We start from the raw sequence: 17,284 nt of genomic DNA, 5'->3' as shown, positions 1-17,284 counted from the left end.
CTAACGCACAGGCCCTCTCCACGCTCCCTTCATACAGGCTACGTCCCTTTGCCTTCCCCCCTTTACACGACGTGCTCGACATTGTGCGTACGCTACTCGACCTCTCCTTCCGCCCCGGCATAGATGCAGCCGTGAACATGAGCTACAACCACACGTACGCCATGATGGCCGGCTTCTCGCCCTGCATCCTTGGCAAGTGGGACCCGCATCTGCCCATGCTGCCCCCGCAGTATGACGAGGAGCAGGATATGCTGGTCTACAGATAGCGCCGTGCGTCGAGCCTCGAGCCTCGAGCCTCGAGGCACGAGTGATGCGATGCGACGTGCCGGACCGAGGTGGGAGGTGAGCTGTGCGTGCCTGCTGTCGGTGTTCCTGGAGGTCGGGCCAAGCACACGGCACGGCGGCACGACGGCACGGCGCGGCATAGCACTACGGACGGGGTTCTGGAACGTTGTGAACGTTGTTACGCCGACATGTCGGCGCGGAAACGTATGGAGATTGTCGCATGTCGGAACTGGGGAGAATGGCGCTCAAGGAGCTCCAGGGCGGAGTGTACTGGAATCCAAACTCGACCCCCGGCGCCCCGGCTTTGGTCGCTGGAATCTGACTAGAGGTGATGAAGGGGATGGTCGGATGAGACGTCGCAGGGGTAGATGGGGTCTCGGCCTTTCGGATCAAAGTTGGGGGTGCTCGATCCTACAAGTTCACTAGGTCACTGCTTTGTTGTTTACGTATTGGTGCTGGTGTACATATTTACTCTTGGTCTATAATAGGAAGACGTCTAATTCAGCGGTGTTCGGGTGTAATGCATGTCCGAAGGGCAGTCAGTCGATACGAAGTGCAGGAAACACGAGACCGCGATTGCACTTTGTTTCACAACAACAAGGCCAGGCCGCCAGGCCCGATGTGTCGGAGTGTCGGCGTTGAGACTGCCGGGGTAGTCCAGACGGTGGTCACGGCAAGCACGCCGCCGAAGAAAGAGATCTGAGCGAGTCTGACATGAGAGGGGGACGAAGAGGGGGGAGATTACGACGTCCGTGTGTGTGTGTCCACTGTACGGGGATCGGGGACATTGGGGGATTTGCATGACGAAGCCCATTCAGTCGAGTCTGGCATGCTAGAAGGTCGATAGGTCTCATGTCAAATGGGTGATGACATCTGCGGCGCGAGCCATTCGGGCGGCGTGCGGCGTGCACGGCGTGCGCTGATGAGGGTCGGAGCATGACACGCCGGAGCTCGCTCCCCGCTAAGTCTGGTCTTAGCCGTGGTAGAGTGTTGCATCGCATTGTCGCATGAATGTGTGTCGCGCGCATCGCAAGCTGCGTGTCTGCGTTCCTCTTGCTCAGGACCAGACAACTTGGACCTGAACGTAAGCGTTTAAGCGCCTGGTGCTGCGCGCTGGACTCGCTGGACCTGGCGGTGAACCTGGATGGCGACCTGATCTCAGGAACGAGCCTGTTGCGTCCATCGTGACCCACCAACAAGTCAACTTGTGTCTAGCCTCTCAGCCATTCAATCACATATCCACTCTCCTTACTCAAACTCAATCTGGCCCTCCCCATTCGCATCTCTACTCTCTCCCTCTCTCTCTCTCGCCTTCTCTCCTCCAGCAGCTACTCGGCCATGTCCTCTACCTCTTGACTCTCCCACATGCCAGACACAACAACAACAATGCCTTCCCCCGCGTCCCAAGCCCCCGCCTTGACTACCGACTCCACCGCCCAGACCTCGCCGACCACGCCGGCCACGACACAGCCCAAGTCCGCACCGAGCACGGCCGGCCGCCCCAGCCTCCTGCTCCCTCCAGGAGGGCCGCCCGCTACCATCGTGTCGCCCCCAACGCCCGTGACGCCCGTCGATAACCCGCTCCAGCTGGGTGGATCCGCGGTACCGAGTGAAGTGCTAATCTTAGAGGAGCCAGAGGAGTATGAGTCGCCGGGCGAGGACGTCGAGACGGCCTCAACGGCGAGCTCCAGTTTCGTGCATACGCCCGCGCAACAGAGCATGAACGTCCCGCCGCAGTTCAGCGTGTCGCGCGGCAACTCGAGCTCATCGTCTGCCCCTGCACCCTTCTCGACACCGTACGACAGCATGTCTCCCGGCGTCACGGGGAAGAACCTTTCGAGCCTCGTCGCCAACCCGGCCCCGACACCCAGCTCGCCACGCGTCTACATGCCCCGCATCCCCTCCCCCTCCGCCGGCACTCAGGACAGCCGCCCGCAAGTCACTGGCAAGGAGAGGAGACACCGCCGCGAAAGCTCGACGCACCGTGTAAGAGAGACGATCTACGGCGAAACGCGCAGTACCGTCGACGGACAGCGGATGGTCAACCAGTACCGCCTCGGCAAGACGCTGGGCAAGGGCTCGTATGCCTCGGTCGAGCACGCTATCGACGTGGGGACCGGAATCGAATATGTCAGTGTGCACCCGCACCCGTTGTCTTCGGAAAGGATGTGACGCTAACTTTCAGGCTGTAAAGGAATTCTCAAAGTCGCGCCTGAAACAGCAGGCATTGCAGGAACGCCAGGCCAAGGCGTTCCGTGAACGTCGCCGGCGACCGCGGCCTGGTGCTCCGATGCCGCGCAAGCAAGGGGACGGACCAGCGATGGACTACGTCTACGGAGGCGACGACGATATGGAGAAGAAGCTGAGGGACGACCCGCTCTTCCTCATCCGGAAGGAGATTGCCGTCATGAAGAAGCTAGAGTAAGCTACAAGTGCTGTGCGAAGCTGACAAGCAGTCACCCGAACGTGCGTGACGTGGGAGAGGGAAAACTGACCCACAGGTGGTGCACCTTTTCGAGGCTATCTCTGTCCAGAACGCAGACTCACTCTTCCTTGTGCTCGAGTACCTTCCCGGCGGCGTGCTCATGAACGTAAAGCTTGGCCAGGACGATAAGGACGCCAAGCCGCCCTTCAGTCAGGAGTGCACGCGCGAGTATTTCCGCCAAATCTGTCTGGGTTTGGAGTATCTGCACGCGAACGGCGTCGCGCACCGAGACGTGAGTCCGCTGCTCTTGCAATCCCTCACAGCCAAGCTGAACTTCAGATCAAGCCCGACAACCTCCTGTTCAACTCGGACCGGACCATGGTCAAGCTAGCCGACTTTGGTGTGTCCGAGATCTTTGCGACGACCGACGACGACCGGATCAAGACTACTGGTGGAAGTCCCGCGTACCTGTCACCGGAGAGCTTCACGGTATCGAGCATGGACATTCATGGCAAGGCTGTGGACATCTGGGCTCTCGGCGTGACGCTCTACTGCATGCTGACGGGTCGCCTTCCGTTTAACGCGTCCAACACGATCGAGCTCTTCACGCTCGTGCGCGAGACGGACCCCGTGATTCCCGACGACTGGAACCCGGCCCTCAAGTCCCTCGTGACAGGCATGCTGTGCAAGGACCCCGAACGCCGCGCGACCATGGAGGACATTAGGCGGAACAACTTTGTGACGGCCTGGGGCGAGCAGCCCATGATGTCCGAGGAGGAGAACCTCTTCCACTACGGCAAGGTGTTCGAGGAGCCGACGGACGAGGAGATCAACAGCGCCATCACCTCGCTGAAGCGCGTGTTCACGGTCATCCGGGCCGTGCAAAAGATGCGCCGTCTAGGTCTGAACCGGCTCAGCATGTCCCGCTCCGCGTCGATGAACACGGGGTCGATGGACTCGTACGCTCTCAGCGAGGAGGGGGAGGAGCGCGAGCCCCCGCGCATTCTCTCAGGTCGACTGGTGGGCGACAGCCACAGCCCGGAGCTGGTCGAGTCGCCCGGCTCGTCGATGGACGTAGCCTTAGATCCGATGGACAAGGCGGCAGTTGCGTCGCCAGAGATGGTCGCGAGTCCCGAGATGGTCGCGTCCCCGCAAATGGTCGATTCGCCCGTCATGGCGGCGTCTCCGGAGATGGTCGCGTCGCCCGTCGCCGCGTCGCCCGAGATGGTCGCGACGCCCATCGAATGCGCGTCGCCGGTAGAGTGCGCCTCGCCACTCGAGTGTGCGTCTCCCCTCGCCGCGTCCCCGATCCAGCTACACTCGGACCTCGCTCCGGGGTCGCCGGAACGTATCTCGCCCTCGAAGCGGGCGTCGTCGACGGGCCAGGGCCAGGCTCCCGCAGCCATACCGGCCATATCCTCGCCGAAGCGGAACAAGTTGGCCGACTACGTCCGGCGCGTCAACATCTCCCCCTCGTCCCCGGGCGCGAGTAATGTGAGCTCGTCGCCTGGCGCGGCGTCGCGGACGCCCGTCAAGTCCAACCTTTCCAGCACGGCCACCCCGGCCGCCGAGAACGAGGGCGAAGCGGAAGGCAAGGATAGTGCAGGGGGGAGCGAGCGTCCGACCCCAGTCCGGGGGAAGAGGGAAACACTCAGCATCAACACGACCGATATACCGAGCACGGGGCCGACGAAGCTCGTCGAGGTCGTGGACGTCGAGGTGGCCCCTCAGTCTGGTGCTCCCGCATCTCCTGTGGAGTTCGAGTCGCCCGTACAGGTCCAGTCACCCGAGATGGCCTCACCAGTGCAGGTCGAGTCACCCGTGGAATGCGAGTCGCCCGTCGAATGCGAATCCCCCGGCGCGCTATGATGGCTAGTTATGAACGACAAATACACGAAAACACATGACTCGGATATACATTTGGCATTTTGTTTTTGGCAGTTGCGGAACACACAGACTGTATCATTTCAGCATGCATTGGTGTAATGTAACCTGTAGGCGGCTGTAAGCGGCTGTAGGCGCAGGTGCGATGGCGCAGGTGCGATAGCGCCGGATCGTCAGCGTCAGCGTTTTTGCATCTCTCTGATATGTGACGCTCCGTTGCTTGTGGCCTGTGGAGGAGGGTAGGAGGGTAGATGCGATGGCCCAAGTGGGCCCACTGCTGCTGCTGCGTCATGACGAAGTGTGAGGTGTGGTTGTGGTGGGTCATGGCTTGAGCGGGAAGGACTGGAGCTACATAATGGAGAACAGGAGAACAACGCGGTGAGTCACCACGATAAGATGTTCATTGTAAGATGCATGTGTACGCGGGCGAGGGGGGGCTATAATGTACATGTGACTTGCTAGACTGCTGACACGATACCTGCACTCAAGATGTAATCTGCCTGTCTAACTCTGCGCGCTGCTCTGATCTCGCTCCTCGCCCTTCACTCACCACTCACTCCGACGCTCTCCCCTCTCTCTCCTCGTCACTCCCTCCTCCCTGCCTACTCCCTGCCTACTCCCTGCCTGCTCCCCCTACTTGCTCCTACTTGCTCCTCCTTCACTCTCTCCTGCCTCTCTCCACATCCTCCACAAGCGTCACTCCGTCACTCGCCCCTCACTCGCTCCGCTCGTTCGGGGCTCGCTACTGTGCCGGATGACTCGGCGGCATCCCCGGCCCGCCCAAAATCCCATCAATCAGCGTATTCCAATACTCGTCATTCTCCCTTCCCTCGGCATTCACACTCCCGACGCCGAGCACCGTGCCATCGAGACCCGTGGGGAGTTCCTGATGGACGTGTTCCTCGCCGCCTGAGCCCCAGACAAACCCTCCGCCAATGGGCGTGCCGACCTGTCCGTGCTGATTGTGTTGAGTAGAGGGACCAGGCGTTTGGGCGGGATTGCCAAACGTAGGCGGCGTGTGTGGGAATGGCATGGGCGTCAAGGATGGGTTGAGTGGTTGCGGGATGTTGGGGAAGCCGAATGACACCGAGGGCGAAAAGGGCACGACGGCGTCCATGCTGTTCTGGGCTAGCCACTGGTCGAGCAGGCGCTGGGAGTGGTCTTCGCCCTCGCTTGAGGCCGGACTCGGCTGCACGGCCGCAGGCTGCCCGTAGGTTGTGATGTACTTTGTCCAGCTCTGCGTGGGTCTCCTCACTTGCCCTCCAGCTCCAGATTGGGCGGGAGTCGGCGGCGGCGCAGAAGAAGAGGGGTCCTCGCCCTGCCTCAGTCCCAACAACAGCGCAACTGAATCCTTGTCTTGAGCGTTCAGCTCGCCGGGTCCCATCGTGTCTTCGAAGATCTGTGCCGCCCTCCTGCTCAGCGTATGTATGATAGAGACTTCCTTCTTGGTCGTTTCGTCCAGATTCTCTATCTCCTCCAAGGGGTGTTGACGCAGGAACGTCGACAGGATGCGGCGCATTTGCTCGCTATCAGAACCCCGCGGGTCGATGATGGCACTGATGCCCGCAATCATCGCGCTGTTGAACATCTTGAACGGGCCCGTGGCCGAGTACATGTGCGAGTTGGGCACTTCTTGTGCGAACGACTGCCGGATCTCAAAGTCGAGTTTCGCGCTCTCGAAGCATGCCACGCGGGAACTGGAATAGCGATTGGAGCTAAGGCGGCGCAGGAGCCATGGCCGGTGCAGGATGATGGTCGTCACGAGCACCTCGGTGAGCAGTGTGAATCGGTGGACGGGGAGCCAGAAGTGTTCTGTCGGTCAGCCCTCAGTCCTTCTCGGTGCCACACATCAGTGGCCCAGCAACCCCACCGCCAGCGCTATCGCGCTGCCAGCCATACTCACGCTTGTCCAGACTCTTGTCCGCATCCTTCATCCTGAAATGCGGGGGCAGACTCTGCGTGAACTGGTCCAATTCCTCCTGCAACCGCTGCACGTCCGCGTACTGCGCCGGCTCGTTGAGTTTCTGGAAGTGGTGCACAATCCGGCCGATAATGGCCGACAGCTGCCGGCGCAGAATCAAAAAGGTCGCTGTCGTCGGCTCGGACAGGGGTTTCGGCTGCGGCAGCGGCGCGTGTGCGTTGTGCAGGTCGTACTCGTTCAGATCGACGTTCGAGGGGGGACTGGAGCGTTAGCCAAGAAATTTGGATCGCTAAAGGAGGTGGCATCAGGCAGTGGGGAGCAGAAAGAATTGGCTGCTCGTCGCGCTGCGCGCTCCTCGCAGAACTCACAGGGCATCAGTATACGCGTCCGAGATACTCGGCGGCCGCCCCAGGATCAGCGAATAAAGCCTGTCCGCATGGTAGAGATAACTCCACAGTCGTCTCCTGTATTCCGTCTGGAACGGGTCGAGGCCGAGCTTGGTGCCGTCACGATGGAGACCAATGGCCTGTGCCGTGCGCAGACTCGCGCCCAGCTGGGACCAGCACTCGGTCAGGCGCCGGTCGTGGATCTGCACGAGGTACATGGCAGACAGAAGACGGGTGACGACGAGTTCGATGGATTCAGACTGCAGCGCTGTCGCAATGAGAATGCTTCGGCGGGCTAACCGTTAGTGTACGTGAAGAAAGAAAATATCCAAGGGGTGCTCACAGCTCCAGTACATCCTCAATGAGGAGATTTTTCGCGTGTTCTCGTCCCCCGCCCACCCTTCGGGTACCAGTCGGACAGCCATGGCGAGCACGATGAACACGAGTGGGAGCGCGCGCACGTTGGCCGGGTCCACCGACGTCGTCTTGTTGTACAGGTCCTCGTAAGCTAGGCGTCAGCGAATTTTCTGGAGACACTTTGAGGGCCGCAAAGACATTTTACGCCACTGCCACAACCCCTTGTGCTCTCTGCCCTCTGCCCTTCTGGGCGACAGAACCACAGAGCCGCTTTGTAGACATAATGTCCTTCGTGGCCCCCGGAAAGGCTCGATTGCAACCTGGCGGCTGCAATCTCGCAATCACTTACATATCCGAAACAACCGCTCGTCAATCGGATACCGCACCAGATTCAGGTTCGAGAAGAACCAGTCAATCAGTCGGTCGGCAAATGGTTTCGGCGGCAGCTCCTGGATCAGCTCCTGCACCTTGTGCGGCGACACGCCACAGTCGGTGATCAGGCGCTGCAAGTTCTCGGCCGGCGTGCCATGCATGTCGATCCGCATCGTCACGCTTTCGTCGGTGCGCATCTGGAGTCGTCAGTGGGGGGGACGCTGTCACTATTTTATTTCTCCGCCACGACGTGGTGGCACTACCACCGCGGGCATTGTTGGAGACGCACAGTTTCCGGGACACCGCTGCCGTTGTTAGCATTTTATTCAGGAGGGAAATGAAAGTGACGAGCGCGGCGCTGTCGCGCAAGCTCGCTTACTCACCCGTCCACATCTCCCAACCAGCCCTTGCCGATTCGCGACTCCTCCTCGCCCGGCTTGTCGATGTGCTCGATCTCATCCGTATTGATTGTATGCGGCGTAGATGCCACTTTTGGCCGATTGCTGCCACTTGAGGACGCGGGGTTATGCAGGTGATGCGGGATCAGAGCTGAAGGCGACACGGGTGTCGAGGGCGTCGTCGCCAGGAAGCGCTGGAACGCGGACGCTGCGGGTCAGTATTGATACAGAGATGGTCCAGGGCAACTGTGGAGCGCGGGAGAGTGTGCACTCCATTCTCCTGCAATCCGGGATCGCTGTGCCACATAACAGGAGAAGCAAGCGATGCCGTTCCGGGCAGACACACACTGCGTGCGGGCCGGCAGGCACGGTGGGCCGGTCCAGCTGACCGCTGGTCCACTCCCTGGGAATCACCAGCGGGCAAACATCGCACCGTTCTGCCCGGCGACGGAGCAACGATGCGAGCCTGCAAGCATTGCGTGCCATAGCACTGGCCACTGCGCACATGAGAAAGTGCAGGAGTGTGCAGGAGTGCGCAGGAGTGTGCAAGAGCCACTTGTCTGCCACAGATTCCGCCAGGAATTGCAGGATGTGTGTATGCAGGAGTGCAGGAATGCAAACGCTCAGGCTCCATTGCCAGCGACTGGCCACACAGGATGGGACCAGGGCGCATGCACGGGGGCCGTGGTGCGACTCATCAGGACGAAGCAACATGGCGGCGCCACCTCGCCATGTCGAGTGCTTTCATTGAAGCGCCCCGTGGTGCTCTTTTTCCCTTTTGGTCGCCCTTGTGGCCCTCTACTGCCCTTACGCTTCTTGCGCTTCTTGCGGCGCAAGCTCCGCATAAGGACGCAAGGCCTGGTGTCATGTATGAAGGCAACTTACAGCTGAGCCACTCTCGGACGGCATCGTACCCGCCTATACCGGGGTTGTGCCGCACAACGACGGAGAGGACGTTTTCCATACGCTCAAGGCGTTCCTGCGTCGCGGGGTCGAGGCCGGCCGTGTTGTTCGAGCTTGAGACGGGGGTGTAGGGCACCTATGCAGCGCGTCAGTATGCATGCATGAGGAGTGCGGTGGGGCGGGATGGATGCCGCCGGTAGCATCGCCGATGGTGCCGGTCTGGAGCCGGTCGCCGATGCGATAGCCCGAAGTCCGCTACACCGGTGGCCGCATGGCCGACCGGCGCTTGCCAACGACGGACGGTGACCATGTTGAGCCATGTTTGGTGTGGAATGAGCGAAAAGGTCGACGGTACTTACGCATAGTTCAGGGACTTTTCTCGCTTTGGACGCGGTTAGCAGACATGACCGATGCACTTTTAGTGCGACTACACAGGCTAGGCGGGCTCGTGGGTCCGTCGAAACCCCGCACGCCCGCACGCAACGCGGTTGCACCAGACTCACCGAGACCTGCAACGTCAGTCTTCTGGCGGGATACTCGCCGCAAAAGCAGCACACTACTCACAATGTTGACATGGGTACTCTCTGTTGCACTGGGTGTCAGTATGGATGTTACTGCTGGGTGTTCCTGAAAACTTTTGCCCGCAATGTCAGTGAAGGATGCCTCACCTTTTGCTTTCGCTTCGCGCCTGCATTGTTAGCATGGGTGATTTGCACTCATAAATGAGATGGGGATGCTCACACTGGGCACAGCTCAAACTGATGCGCTTCTTTTTGCCCGTTGCGGGGTCGATGATGCTCTGCGGGCGGTCCGACTTGCGTTCCGGTCCCTGGGTCGGGCCGCGGCAATTGGGCGTATCGCTTGCGGGCTCGAGGGCGCGTTTTGGCGGTGCGGAGGTGCTCGCGACGGGCGAGGAGACGTTGGACAGCGCACTCGGCGTGTGTGGGGGGTAGGTGTCTTTTCTCTGTGGGCCCGAGGAGGATGTGTTGATGTTTGGTGCGATGGGGCGCTGGGATGGGCCGGCCCGCGGTGAGGATTTGCTCGGGGCGGCCATCGCGGCCTGTTATTGTGGTTGGTGGGGTGGGTGGATGGGTGGATGTGGTGGTGAGGGAATGTTGTCGGTGAGGAGGGATGGAAGGAGGGATGGATCCAGGTGGTGGTCGGTGGTTGGTGGTTGGTGGCCGGGGAGAGGAGGAGTGGGTGTGTTGGTGGGTGTGGTGAGTTGGCCCAGCAAAGGGGGGGGGTACTTTCGTTATCTGATAAAACCGCCCCTTCCCTTGGGTGACTCAGACCACTCACTGCTCTACCACCGTACCTTCGTTGTAATCCCGAAGTCGGCCGAGGTATCCCCGTTTCTGTACTCCTCTCTGCTCGTCTGCCTCTTCACTCTCAGGCCCTGGATCACGCGTCTCATCTCATGCATCACCCCTGTTCCCTTCTCCCCTTCTCTCCTTCTCCTTGCTTACCCGAGACCCCTCGACGGTGACCGGCGTTGCGACCGGTAGTACTTTGGCCGTATCGATGCATTCCCGCACGCACGCGGACAGCGCCACATGTCCCCCTTCACATCGCAATCTGATAACACCGACCCCACTCTACACTCGCGCCCTTCAAGCTCATGTCCGGAAATCCATCCCCGCCATCGCGCGCTCAGCCCAAAGGCCAAGCATAACGTACAGATCCGGACGCAGAGGGTACGTTACTTATAGGTGCGGCGTCGCCATGTCCCTACGCCAGTCAACGCCAGTAACTACTGCCCCTATGGCTCCGACCACTCATCATCTGGACTGGCCCTCAGGGCGTCCCTCCGCAGCACCAATCAAGGATCCGCGCTCAGCCAGATCTCTCCAACTGAATGCATTGACGGCAGCTCGTGCGCCATGCGCGCCATGCTGCTGGTCGCCTGACACCCATCTAAATGCATTGTAAAAACAAAAAGTGATACAAAATCGCTAGCCGACGCTAGCGGGCGCCGCGCGCCGCTCGGTACTCAGCCGCGAGCCATGAGCCACGGGCCGTTCGGCAGATCGCCCTTTCGCAGCCTCGCAGCCAGCGCGCAGAGCCAATGTTCCGCCATTCTTCCGCGGCGAAAGCTTAAGCTTTTACATGCTCCATCTCGTTGGCCATCTCGGCCCGGATAGCGGCCGGGTACAGCGTCGCAAAGGTCAGATACGAGGTGTGGCCGCGCATCTCGGGCGAGGGCTTGGTCAGAGTCATGCGCGACCAGGCGACGTCAGGCTCGCCGGAGACGGGCTTGGCAGGGGTGGCTGCTTCCTCTTTCGTCCCGGCCGCGCTCGCCGCACTCTCCGCACCAGGCTCAGCGGCATCAGGCTCAGTCTCGCCCTGAACAGCCTGGCCAATCTTCGCTCCGTCCTCAGCGTCATCTCCGCCCGCTTCCTCCGCCGCCGTCTCGGCGTATTTTGGCTTCTTGGACGGACCCGCCGCCTCACCCTCGCCTTCGTCCTTGCGCTTCTCCCCGGCGGCAGCGGCAGCGTTGATCGCGTCCTCCTCCGAGACGTCCATCTTGCCCTCCTCGGCGGCAGGCTCGGGGACGCCGGCAGCTTCGCGCTCCGCCTTCTCCTTCATGGCGCGCGCCTTGGCCCTCGCGTTCTTCATCTGGATCACGCGCCGCTCCTCCTTCCGCCGCTCGTGGTCGCGAAGCTTGTCCGCAATCGAGGACACGTCCTGGAGCGCGTGCGAGTGAGGCGGCGGCGCAGCTGCCAGGTCGTACGTGCGCGTCAGGACTTCGACCGTCGAGACGTCTGCATAGTTAGTAATGGTGAGGCGGAGGATGGAGGGGGGGCGGGGGAAGAACTCGACGTACCCGTGAATCCCTCCTCGCGGAGTGTCGTGGCCGTCTTGAGCACCTGCTCGATGCAGGGGCTGAAGCAGCAGATGCGCGTGACCTGGTTCGGCTGCATGTTAGGGCTCGATGGACGTCGACGACTCACGTTCAAGTTCTTGACTGCGAAGGGGATCGCCTCCCACGGCGCGGGTAGGTCGAGGAAGACTGTCTCGTTAGCTAACGTCGCAGTGCATCTAGCTTGAATGTGCTCACTAGCCTCGACATTCTCGACGTCGCCGAACCCATCCTTGCACACGTTCCGGTGCTGCAGCTCAACATTCTTCAATCCGTGCGACTCGAACTCCTCCCTGTGATCGTCAGTTAAGAAGAAAGCCTGCGCAACCTTGTGGCCCGGGGGGGGGGGGAAGAACTCGACGTACCCGTGAATCCCTCCTCGCGGAGTGTCGTGGCCGTCTTGAGCACCTGCTCGATGCAGGGGCTGAAGCAGCAGATGCGCGTGACCTGGTTCGGCTGCATGTTAGGGCTCGATGGACGTCGACGACTCACGTTCAAGTTCTTGACTGCGAAGGGGATCGCCTCCCACGGCGCGGGTAGGTCGAGGAAGACTGTCTCGTTAGCTAACGTCGCAGTGCATCTAGCTTGAATGTGCTCACTAGCCTCGACATTCTCGACGTCGCCGAACCCATCCTTGCACACGTTCCGGTGCTGCAGCTCAACATTCTTCAATCCGTGCGACTCGAACTCCTCCCTGTGATCGTCAGTTAAGAAGAAAGCCTGCGCAACTCACCCAGCCTTCTCGAAGCGCGCCTTGTGGTACTCAAAGCTGTGGACGTGGCCTGATGGTCCGACGGCGCGGGAGAGCGAATGCGTCATGGATCCGGATCCCGTGCCCGCCTCAATCACGCGTCCACCGACACGCACACCTAGCCGCATCGTTATGTACGCAATGTCCGGCATGTACAGGATCTGTGTCCTGTGCGGGAGCGAGAGCGTCCACAGCTCTGGTGTCGGTCGCAGGAGGTGGAGGTAGCCCGACTGCGGCGGCGGGGAGTGCATCTGGTCGTCAGCTAAACTCGACAACGGTATAGCTCACCTTTGATCCGTACTTCATTCCAATCATGTCGTCGTGCTTGTACATGCCGAACTTGTTGTGGAAGGAAGCGCCGGGCGTGACGGTGATAGCGGTCATGTTGTCGCGGGACTGGGAATTAGCTCGAGGCAGTGTCCAGGGAGCTGTAGAAGGAGACTCACCATAAAGAGGATAACGAGGTCACCCGCCTCAATGTGCACCCGCGAGTGGAACATGCTCTTGCCCTCGGTCGTCAAAGTGGATACGGTCGAGGTCATTATTGTTGATCGGTTGATCGAGCTGCAGGCGGCAACCTCTGAACATTTCTCGTCCCTCGCGAACTTTGTGACGCGCCACCACGTGGTTGCAATCAATTACGTGTCGCCGAAATTTCCTTATCAGGGACACTGAGGCGGCATCGAGACCGACCCGTTGAGCGCGAGGTCTATGGTGAGTGTGGTGGCCCGTGTTTTGATCTTGTCCAGATCTCACAACCCCCTCCTCACCACTGCTTGGGTCAACATGGCGGCCCCGAACAGCGACCTCCGTGGTCTCCTCCACTCGATCGTCAACCCCCGCTCGAACGAGGATTATGTTCGTGACCAGCAGACCCTCACAAACCTCTTCAAGGAGCCCGAGTTCTACGTCGCACTGCAAACCTTCGCCGCCGACCGGAACCTGTCCCAGCCGGAGCGTCTCCTCGCCTCTGTCATCACCGGCCGCGAGATGAAGAACAAGTGGCGCAGCAAGGCTCTCATCCCCGAGGCGCGCAAGCCCGAAGTGCGCGAGCGCCTCTTCTTCTTCCTCGAGGAGCCCGACGTTGCGGTGAGTACAACATAATCTCGAAAGTGGAGGTCCCAGGTGAGGTCATCCGGAAAGCTGACGCGACCAGATCGCCAAGCCGCAGCTCAACCTCCTCGTCTCCATCGCCCGTATCGAGTACCCCAAGGTCTTCCCCAACCTCCCCGACCTCCTTCTCAGCCCCCTCCTCACCTGCATCTCTCAGCTCGAGGCGTCGCCCAATGCCGCCGCTCCGGGGACCTCCACCGCCACAGTCCTCCTCAACACCCTCTGGACGATCAATGCCTTAGTGAAGGAGTGGCGCACCGTCAAGCTCGCTGCGGGGCAGCAGGTCATGCAGAGCCTCGAGAACGCCTTCGTCCCCCCCGTCGGCAAGGTGCTCGAGATCTGGTCCAACCGCGAGCGTGCTGGCGACACCGACTGGGTCATCTCCGAGGCAGGCCGCTATGCGTTTAAGATCATGGCCCGCTTCTCCCAGTGGCACTGGGGCAAGGCCAAGAACCTGCAGTCTCCACAGGGACTCGAGCATGTAAGTTCGCAAAGCGTCGCAGAGCTGACCCCAGATCCGTGTCCTGCTGCAGCACTCGGTTACCTTCGCCCCGATCATCCAGGAACACCGCCTGCGTCTCCTCCAGAACCCGCCAAACGCCAAGTCTGCCGACTACAACAAGCTCCTCAAGTCGCTCATCAAGAGTCTGCGTGCGATCGGAAAGTGGTGGCGTGTCATGATCGCGACGGACCCGAAGCGGTGGTGTCAGCTGCAGGGTGCCACCGAGGCGGTCGGATGGTGGTGGAGTGCGGTCGGAGGCGTCATGGCCGGCAGTGACGGGGCTATCTCTAACGACGGTGAGCTGTTATGTCCTTGGCAACCAGCTGACAGCAGATTCCGATGACAACCCCTACCCGAAGCGCTTCCTGCTTCTCGGCATGCTCCTGTTCAAAGACATCCTTCCCATCCTCGCGGTCGACCACCCCGGCAGTATGTTAGTCTGAGTCCGCGTTAACTGACTCCAGTCTTTACTTCTGAGTTCATTCTCACCGCCCTCCACCTCCTCGTCGACAAGCTGCTTCCCCTGACCTCCACTGACCTCGAGGCGCTCGAGGATGAGCCGGAAGAGTGGCTGATTGCCGAGAACAATGACGAGGAGGCCTGGGCCTTCGAGTTCCGTCCGTGCGCTGAGCGCGTTCTGATCGCCCTGAACAATGCGTGTCGTCACCTTCCGGCTGACCGCAAGCCGATCGAGCCGGAGATGGTCAAGATCCTGGCCGAGGCTGAAGGTAAGTTTTGATGATGTGTAGCCAACTGACACCAGCCCTTCCGCCGAACGACCTTCCGAGCATTTTGCGTAAGGAGTCGGTATACTGTGCTGTCGGTCGTCTGAGCCGCGCGCTCGCAACCCACGGTGCCATTGACTTCAACGCCTTCCTCCAGGGAGTCGGAAACTGGCTCGGACAGGGCATCCCTCTGTGAGTGTTAACCCTAGATCGAATGGCTGGAGCTAATGCCAGTCACCGTATTTTGAAGCGCCGTGTCGCGTGGCTCATCGGCCAGTGGGTGTACTCGGATGAGGAGTGCGCCAAGCTTCCGCTCGTGTGGCAGATCCTGCTGCACCTGCTGTCCGAGCGTGGCGAGTCGTCGGACATGGCCGTCAACCTTACCGCTGCCGTCTCGGTCAAGGAGTGTGTTGACGTGAGTGCCCACGGTGAAACGTTCACTGACCTCCAGCTTTGGGAGCTTGACGTTAGCTACTTCCTCCCCTACCTCGAGCAGACCGTGCAGGAGATGTGAGTTGCAGTTGCCGCCACGAACTGACGACCAGGATCAAGCTCATCGGCGAGGCTTCGACGCTCGACGGAAAGCGCTACGTCAACGACGCTATCGGTGTGGTCATTGAGCGTGTCCAGGGCAAAATCATGCCGTACCTCCCGACTCTGGCGCAGTCCATTCCGGGTCTTTGTGAGTTTCATGGCTTCAGCTGCGAATTAACGCATCAGGGCACAACGCTGCAGGACTCGAGGGAGAGTGGCTGTTTAAGGCGTCTCTCGTGGTTCTGACGACCAAGATTGTCACGGTACGTAGCTGCAGGGAAACTATCGACAAGCTAACATCAGGCCGCCAAGGAGTCGTCGGGTGACCTCATGGCGCTCGTCATCCCCCTGATCGAGGAGAGCTTGCAGCAGCCTGCCAAGGACTACTTCGAGGAAGATGGTCTTATCCTGTGAGCTTAGGCCACGTTGTAAGTAGCTGACTTTGCAGGTGGCAGACGGCACTTTACAACTCGGTTTCGCCGTACCAGCCCTCGAGTGAGACTGGTCTGATCAAGCTGTTCCCTGGTCTTCTCAGCGCGATCAGCGAGAACATGGATCTGATCCCCAAGCTTCTCCCGCTGTTCGACTCGTATGTCATGCTCGATGCGCCGGGTATCGTTCAGGTAAGCTGCCCGCCACTCCTAGTCAGCTAATCCCAGAACTTCAGCGGTCCCATGGGCGAGTCTCTGATGAAGGCGCTCCAGACCTCTTCTGCGAGCAAGAACGCGACGAACGTTCAGCGTATTCTGAAGTCGCTTCAGCTGCTCGTGCAGATCGGTCCCCTGGACCAGCTGGCGGGCATGCTCCTCCAGTCAGGCCTGTTCGCCTTCACGCTCCACGCGCTCGAGGACGACAAGGCGTCTGGCCAGACCTTTGCCGCGTTCCTCGGCGTCCTGTCGCGCATCGCAATGCGCGACCCCCAGATTTACCTCCAGCTCGTGGCTGAGCAGGCTCGCCAGAGCTCGGCCGACGGCCACAAGCTGCTGGAGGATGCGCTCGACTCGATGTGGCGCAACTTTGACTATGTCGGCGAGACGCGCGCGCGCAAGGCTGTCGCCATGGCGGCCGGTTCGCTCCTGACGACGGGGCACACGCAGGCCCTCGAGCGCCTCGATGGCGAGTTCAGTGAGTTTCCTACCTCCTTTCCTCAATAGCTATGAGCCCCCCGGAACAAGCTAACACCAGTCAACATCTTCCTCGACGTGCTCGGCGAGCTGCAGCCCGGCGACGGCTCGGGTCCTGAGTGAGTTTCCTAGGCTGTGGCAAGCTGACGATACAGGACGACAGTGAACCACTGGAAGGACGACAACTCGACGCACTGGGGCGAGATCGAGCACACGCCCGAGGGCGCGCGCCGGCGCGCGTTCGAGGACGCCGACCCCGCGTGGGCCGTCCCGCTGCGCGGGTTCGTGATGGACGCGCTGACGGCGGCGCAAGGCCGCGGCCTGGGCCCATACTGGGAGAAGGCGGATGCGGGGGCGCGCCACAGCCTGGAGAAGTTCCTTTCCTCCAACTAGAATGTCCGATAGACTTTTTTTTACAGCTCATAATGACCCCGTTGCATGCATATTACAGTGATAGACTACACAACGTCGTGGGATAGAACACGCTTCGATCTTGGCGGCATGGGCAACGTGTAGGAACAGCTTGCATTTACAGGATTTACAAGATCCCAGCATCGCTCGCCCGCTTCGCCCCTTCACGCATATACTTGCCTGTCCAACGACGCACGCGCTCAAAGTCCTCGGGCCTCGCACCAACATGCCTCGCGACATCCTCCCACCCCCTGAGCTCGGGATTGACGCGCGAAACGTGCGCAAAGGGATCGGTGGTGCGCCCCCGCACATCGCCATGCACCAGGTCTGCTG

At 60.6% G+C, this 17,284-nt stretch overlaps 3 protein-coding genes across 3 annotated transcripts; 1 reads left to right on the top strand and 2 right to left on the bottom strand.

The window, feature by feature from the left end:
- Positions 1 to 1,671: 1,671 nt before the first annotated feature.
- Positions 1,672 to 4,579, top strand: A1Q1_04309 (uncharacterized protein; the record flags this gene model as incomplete). The annotated part of the gene is made up of 4 exons (XM_014322686.1): positions 1,672 to 2,415; positions 2,471 to 2,706; positions 2,768 to 3,002; positions 3,056 to 4,579. 4 exons carry the CDS (start codon positions 1,672 to 1,674, stop codon positions 4,577 to 4,579), a joined length of 2,739 nt encoding a protein of 912 aa, XP_014178161.1.
- Positions 4,580 to 5,336: 757 nt separating this feature from the next.
- A1Q1_04308 (uncharacterized protein) lies at positions 5,337 to 9,985 on the bottom strand (the record flags this gene model as incomplete). Its single annotated transcript, XM_014322685.1, has 12 exons — positions 5,337 to 6,406; positions 6,498 to 6,775; positions 6,884 to 7,196; positions 7,245 to 7,409; positions 7,608 to 7,827; positions 7,920 to 7,935; positions 8,014 to 8,236; positions 8,914 to 9,067; positions 9,291 to 9,313; positions 9,435 to 9,558; positions 9,600 to 9,619; positions 9,673 to 9,985. 12 exons carry the CDS (start codon positions 9,983 to 9,985, stop codon positions 5,337 to 5,339), a joined length of 2,919 nt encoding a protein of 972 aa, XP_014178160.1.
- A 1,040-nt stretch (positions 9,986 to 11,025) lies between these two features.
- Positions 11,026 to 13,084, bottom strand: A1Q1_04307 (uncharacterized protein; the record flags this gene model as incomplete). The annotated part of the gene is made up of 9 exons (XM_014322684.1): positions 11,026 to 11,814; positions 11,883 to 11,941; positions 11,990 to 12,084; positions 12,157 to 12,215; positions 12,284 to 12,342; positions 12,391 to 12,485; positions 12,525 to 12,772; positions 12,831 to 12,938; positions 12,989 to 13,084. The coding sequence occupies 9 exons, from the start codon at positions 13,082 to 13,084 to the stop codon at positions 11,026 to 11,028; spliced, it is 1,608 nt and encodes a 535-aa protein (XP_014178159.1).
- Between the last annotated feature and the right edge of the window lie 4,200 nt (positions 13,085 to 17,284).

Source organism: Trichosporon asahii (assembly GCF_000293215.1).
Source record: "Trichosporon asahii var. asahii CBS 2479 unplaced genomic scaffold scaffold00070, whole genome shotgun sequence".
NCBI lineage: Eukaryota > Fungi > Basidiomycota > Tremellomycetes > Trichosporonales > Trichosporonaceae > Trichosporon > Trichosporon asahii.
This window is presented reverse-complemented; position numbering and strand designations above follow the sequence as displayed.